This window comes from Medicago truncatula, chromosome 1, assembly GCF_003473485.1.
Source record: "Medicago truncatula cultivar Jemalong A17 chromosome 1, MtrunA17r5.0-ANR, whole genome shotgun sequence".
Classification (NCBI taxonomy): Eukaryota; Viridiplantae; Streptophyta; class Magnoliopsida; order Fabales; family Fabaceae; genus Medicago; species Medicago truncatula.
The window spans coordinates 10454799-10460355 of NC_053042.1; the positions used below are offsets into that span (position 1 = coordinate 10454799).

A 5557-nucleotide genomic window follows, 5' to 3' on the forward strand; every position below is an offset into this window, starting at 1 on the left:
GTTTTAGCTATTGTTGTGTAGTGTGCTATGGGTGTGAGTTTGTTTTTTTGTCGATATATACTGTACCTTGGTTGCATTAAAGGGGTGAGGAGGTTGTGGAAGAGGGAAAGAGAGAGAGGGAGAAGAGATACCGAAGAAGAGTAAGGAATTACAGATGTTGATTTTATGGGAGAAGAGATAGCAAAGAAGAAGAGATAGCGAAGGAGAAGACCACCACCCTCCGTCGTCCACCACCTCGCTCTCCAAGCTTCCAACACCTCAGAATGAATGAATATGCTTTTTTTGTTTTTGTTTTAAATTATGGTTTTTTTTTATTTTGTATTCTTTTATATGACTCTAATAGTATTTAATTGGTTGATTGGTTATGATAATAGTGTTTAATTGGTTGATAGGTTATGAAATTGGAATTATGAGTAATATATTTGTGTTGTGAAACCATTATTAGGATTTTGTGTCCAAAATTTGGTTAATTGGTTGATGTTATGATATATTTGTTTTTGATCGATGATTATGCATTTTGTTTAGGATTTGTATTGATGATGGTATGAAGATGGTGATAAAGATGATGAATAGAATGATCGAAGAAGATGAAGAAAGTTGATTTTTTTTTATGGTGGTGTACAATTAGATATAGTAGACATGCATGATCTGATGGTTGTATTTTAAAAAAAAAAATATCAAATGGTTTAAACAAAACAAATTAATGAGGTCTATGATGGACCACCTGCAATATTGGTCTACCATATACATTTGCAGTTAAACTTAGAAGACAAGATTTTTTTGACAGACAGAGGGAAAATTTATGGACCAAAACATAAGTTTTATTAATTATGAGATCAAATGAAAACTTGAAATGAATTAAGGGATGAAACGATCTATTAAACCAAAAATAAATAAATTATACTATTTTTTAATATGCCACGTGAATCGTGATGTCTTATGAATCAAACATCAAGATTTATTATTGGAAGGACTTAACTTGAGTGAACGGTTCATACCAGCTTATTGACAACTTTTGACTTTATAGATGAAGACACAGTCCAACAAACATGTATCTGTCTGTTCTAGTGCGTTAGGTTGCGTTAGGAGAAACTAACTCATTCAGCATGAGTCAATGTTAACTAACAACTTCTGAAACAAAACAAAAATGGGAGATTCGAAGGTAGAAACAATTTCCCGATTAGCTCAATGGAAAATCGACAACTTTGGTCCATGTTCTTACAAGAAATCAGACCCTTTCAAACTTGGTATTTGGAACTGGTAACTAATCACAAACGTTGTTGAATTCAATTTTACTTTTTTGGGTTATTTTACTATGTTTGTTTGTTGGTTTCAGGTATTTGTCGATAGAGAGAAACAGGTATTTGTATATTCATCTATTTCCTGAACCTTCGCGTGTTTCTAAGGAACAGCCTCCTATTGCTCGTTTCATTCTTCGTGTTTCCAATACTGCTTCTTCTTCTTCTTCCTCCCGCAAATTTTACATTTCTCCTGGTTAGTATGTTATCTCTTTACTTTTCTTGTTTTCATCTTTTTGTAGCTTGTTCAATTGTATAATATAAGCACTTTTTTTTTTTGGTACAATATAATATAAGCACTTTATGCGACTGAATCACTATCATATCAAGTCCCACATTGATTAAAGATAGTGTCTCATTAGTTTACAATGGAGTAAAGAATCAAGTTGGTCTCTGGGACCTAATTGAGAAAATTTTGACACAAACATGGACTAATTTGAAATATTAATAGAGTCAAAGACTAATTTGATAATGACTTACAAAGACAGGGACCAACTTGGTGGTTTAGTCCTTTATAAGAGTGATATCTTTCACCTTACAAAAGCCGGTTTTGTAAAGATGAGTTAGGCTCAAGATGAAAATTATCTGTCTATTTGGTTCTCCTTGAATTTTATTAGTAGGATTAGTTTAATTCTTTTTTTAATAAAAATTTTAGGTGAGTTGGATTTCAGGGCTGACTAGGGGTCAAGGTTTACTGATCACCCACCAAAGAGATTCTTATGTGGGCGACGAGAGTTGTACCCACGCCCTTGCGGGATATGAATACAACTCCTTACCAACTGAGTTGGGCTTCGAGACTGACTAGGGGTCAAGGTAAGTCTCAAAGCTTACAAATCACCCACCAAAGAGATTCTCATGTTGACAACACGAGTTGTACACACGCCCTTGCGGATATGACTCCAACTCCTTACCAACTGAGCCAACCTTTATTGGCTATTAGTAGGATTATTAGCAGTAGGATTGGACTGCAAACATGAACTAAGGAAATATCCCCGTTGATTGATATGGATTCCTCCACTAATGATAGTTTAGAGAATAAAGGTTTTTATGACGAAGAGACTAAATTGACTCGCGATTTTCAATTTATGTGATGATTTTGTTGTTTCATAAATTTTGAGAACTAGATTGTTGATTCACTCTACAGCTTTAGTCCTGTTTTATTGTCTTTCCTTTTGCTTTTTACCGAGACTTTAAGTTATCATGTAAAACCTCATTTCCTCTAACTCTCAAACCGTGTTTGAAAGAGAGGTATTGAATGGAATGCAATTTAGGTTGTTTGTTTTTCTTTATTCTTATTGCTGTTTGTTAACAATCTAAATGATGGAGCCTGGTAAATTACGGGCATTATGTTCTGCCTGCATCTGCATTCACTGTCATGATCTTTATAATGTATTATTACAAGAAAATGCTTATGGATCTGGAATTCTAACAAACTCTTAAACAAACCCTGCATCATCTGTTGAATCCTGCTTATTATTGTATCCCTTGCCCCAGGCAGCAGGGGATAGCCATAATATTGTTTAGATCGTACAACACTCAAGTTTCGTATCAGGAAACATGCAGGATAATATAAAGTACATAAATTAAGCTGCACATAATGGGCAGCCCGGTGCACTAAAGCTCCCGCATATGCAGGGTCCAAGAAGGGGTCCCACCATTTGGTGTATTGTACGCAGCCTTACCCTGTTTTCTCACTTTCCAGGACTTGAACCCGTAACCTTTCAGTCACGTGACAACAACTTTACCGTTGCACCAAGGCTTCCCCTTACATAAATTAAGCTGCACATACACAAAAAATTAGGAAATGTTGTAGCTATATTTAAATAGAGAATTGGACGAAGTAGAGATTTCCACGAGCTAATAATCTCAAAGTGATGCACATTTAGCCCAACATTGTAGTTTCTTTTATCTCCAAAAAAAGAAGTTTCTGCGGTAAACTCATATGGAACTGCTTGATTAGACTTCAAAGTGAAGTATATTTAGTCACCAATTGTAGATCTAGTGATCTGTCTTGGATATATAGATATATGCTACTATACAGTCCCTCTTTTATTTTTGTTTACTAAATTTACTAAATACCAATAATAAATACAGAGCTAATTTTGTGTCAGCACCTTAAATTTGCAAAAATAAGTTTGATATTGCATTCATTTGTTCCACACTTCATATTGTTTGGTGAAATGCTGATAGAGGTTGTATTTATATGTCCTTGTAATGCCACAGTTCATGAAAGGGTGCTTAGAACCTGTGATGACTTTGTCTGGCCTGTGGATACTACATTCCTTGGTCGCTTGATTATTGATGTTGAATTTCTTGACCTCAAGATCTATCCTCTGAATGTGAGTCTCTAATTTGTGTAATCATCATCACTATGTTAATAGTACAATATTGATTTAACTAGATATAATATGGCTTATTTATAAATATATTGCATTTTTCCGTTATATTTATTAGGATAGTGTTTTTTGAATTTGCATCGCTCGCATTGCCCTCAGCGAGCCTCTGAACTAGTGTTAAATTGTTGCTTTTTAACATTTGATCTTTTTTTTTTCCCAACTGAGAGTCAGGGTGGAGAAGCCAGTTCCATATGGCCATCTGATGGAAAACTGCATTCTGTTGCAACTCAAAACACTCTCCGATGCCTCTCTCGTATGCTTGATGAAGCTATACATGCTGACCTCACCATTATAACTGCAGATGGTACACTTAAGGCTCATAAAGCAGTTATGTCCGCAACCTCTCCTGTATTTCAGGCCTCGTATCACAACAGCAGCGAAGACAAGGAGTCGTCTACAATCCACATAGAAGACATGTCACAAGAATCCTGCACGGCCCTTCTGAGATACATGTATGGAACAATAAAACCCGAAGATTTCTGGAAGCACAGGCTGGCATTGCTTGGAGCAGCCAATAAATACGACATCGGTGATCTCAAAGACGCATGCGAGGAAAGCCTACTTGAAGATCTTAACTCGGGAAATGTTCTCGAGAGGCTTAATGAGGCTTGGTTGTACCAGCTGCACAAGTTGAAGAAAGGATGCTTCGCATTCTTATTTGATTTCGGTAAGATATATGATGTTAGAGATGAAATAAATACGTTTTTTCGTCATGCAGACAGGGAGCTCATGCTGGAGATGTTTCAAGAAGTGCTTACGATTTGGAAATAGGTTATGTCATTGTACTATATAGGCACACTCTTGTATCTTGTAGTATGATATGGATTCGTGGGTATAATCATGTTTTTACTTTGTACTTCCTCCGGTCCTATTTACAAGAGAAAATTGACTTTTTAGATACATTCAATAATGTATGTATCTAGTCATGAACCTAAACCAAATACATAAATTATTTAATGTATCTAAAAAGTAAATTGTCTCTTGTAAATAGGACCAGAGGGAGTATTATAGTACTGGATTGTATTATTCTGTAGATAGTACTGTTCAGTCTCTCAACAACCTGTCTGTTAAGATGTCAAATGTGTTGTTATTTAGTTATATAAGTGGCAAGTTGATTTTGGTTGGTTTATATATTTTTACTTGTTTCTTAAATTAATTAATCAAATAATAACGTGTCTTGGGAAGCTCCAAGTGCCTCCAACTTAACAATATCTTTGGTATAGGGAAAAACTATGAAGCATGAACACGGACACTGACATCAATAATAATTTGAGAATAATATAATTTAGTGTAATCATAGGTGTCAGTGCCGTGTTAGTGTCGGACTCCGACACGTATCTGATACTGGGATACACCTAATGTGTGGAGTGTTCGTACTTCATAGGTAAATATCTTTTATCTTGAGGTCAAATTGTCTTGTATGTGATGACTTCCAAAACTCCTGCATCCTTTATGAGTTGTTGCATATGAAGTACTTATGTGTTTGTTTATTATAGTCTACTTTTTTTTAGTAGATGAAATTTCTTTATTTTCTTATGTATTTGCTAGTTCCTTTATATTTAGAAGTTTTCCAAATAGTATGACTGGGGAAAATCTAAAAATGCATATTCAATATATATTGATGGTAATCAACTATTTAATATGTATTCATGATATACGTAATCTCATACGTAAAAAGGAAGTATATAAAATGTTATTATGAACTTCTAAGAACTAAACAATGACAAAATTCTAAAGACTAGGAAAAAAAAAAAAAAGGAACTATGTTTATCAATTCAATTATGCTTTCCTGTAAAAAAATAAAATTCTGATTTGAAAATATGATCATTGAATTTCGGAACGACACAATGGGCAGGAATATAA

General features: G+C 34.6%; 1 protein-coding gene across 3 annotated transcripts; it reads left to right on the forward strand.

The window, feature by feature from the left end:
• Positions 1-995: 995 nt before the first annotated feature.
• Positions 996-4825, forward strand: LOC25482460 (BTB/POZ domain-containing protein At1g21780). 3 transcript variants are annotated; one of them, XR_005645951.1, is made up of 5 exons: positions 997-1260; positions 1337-1494; positions 3522-3637; positions 3866-4547; positions 4697-4825. XR_005645951.1 is itself a non-coding variant. In XM_024775518.2 (4 exons), the coding sequence occupies exons 1-4, from the start codon at positions 1189-1191 to the stop codon at positions 4463-4465; spliced, it is 933 nt and encodes a 310-aa protein (XP_024631286.1). In that variant the 5' UTR covers positions 996-1188; the 3' UTR covers positions 4466-4825. The 3 variants fall into 3 exon arrangements, 2 of the variants coding, with proteins under 2 accessions (XP_024631286.1, XP_013466478.1); XM_024775518.2 differs by having other exon boundaries at positions 996-1247; positions 3866-4825; XM_013611024.3 differs by having other exon boundaries at positions 3866-4825.
• Positions 4826-5557: the final 732 nt, after the last annotated feature.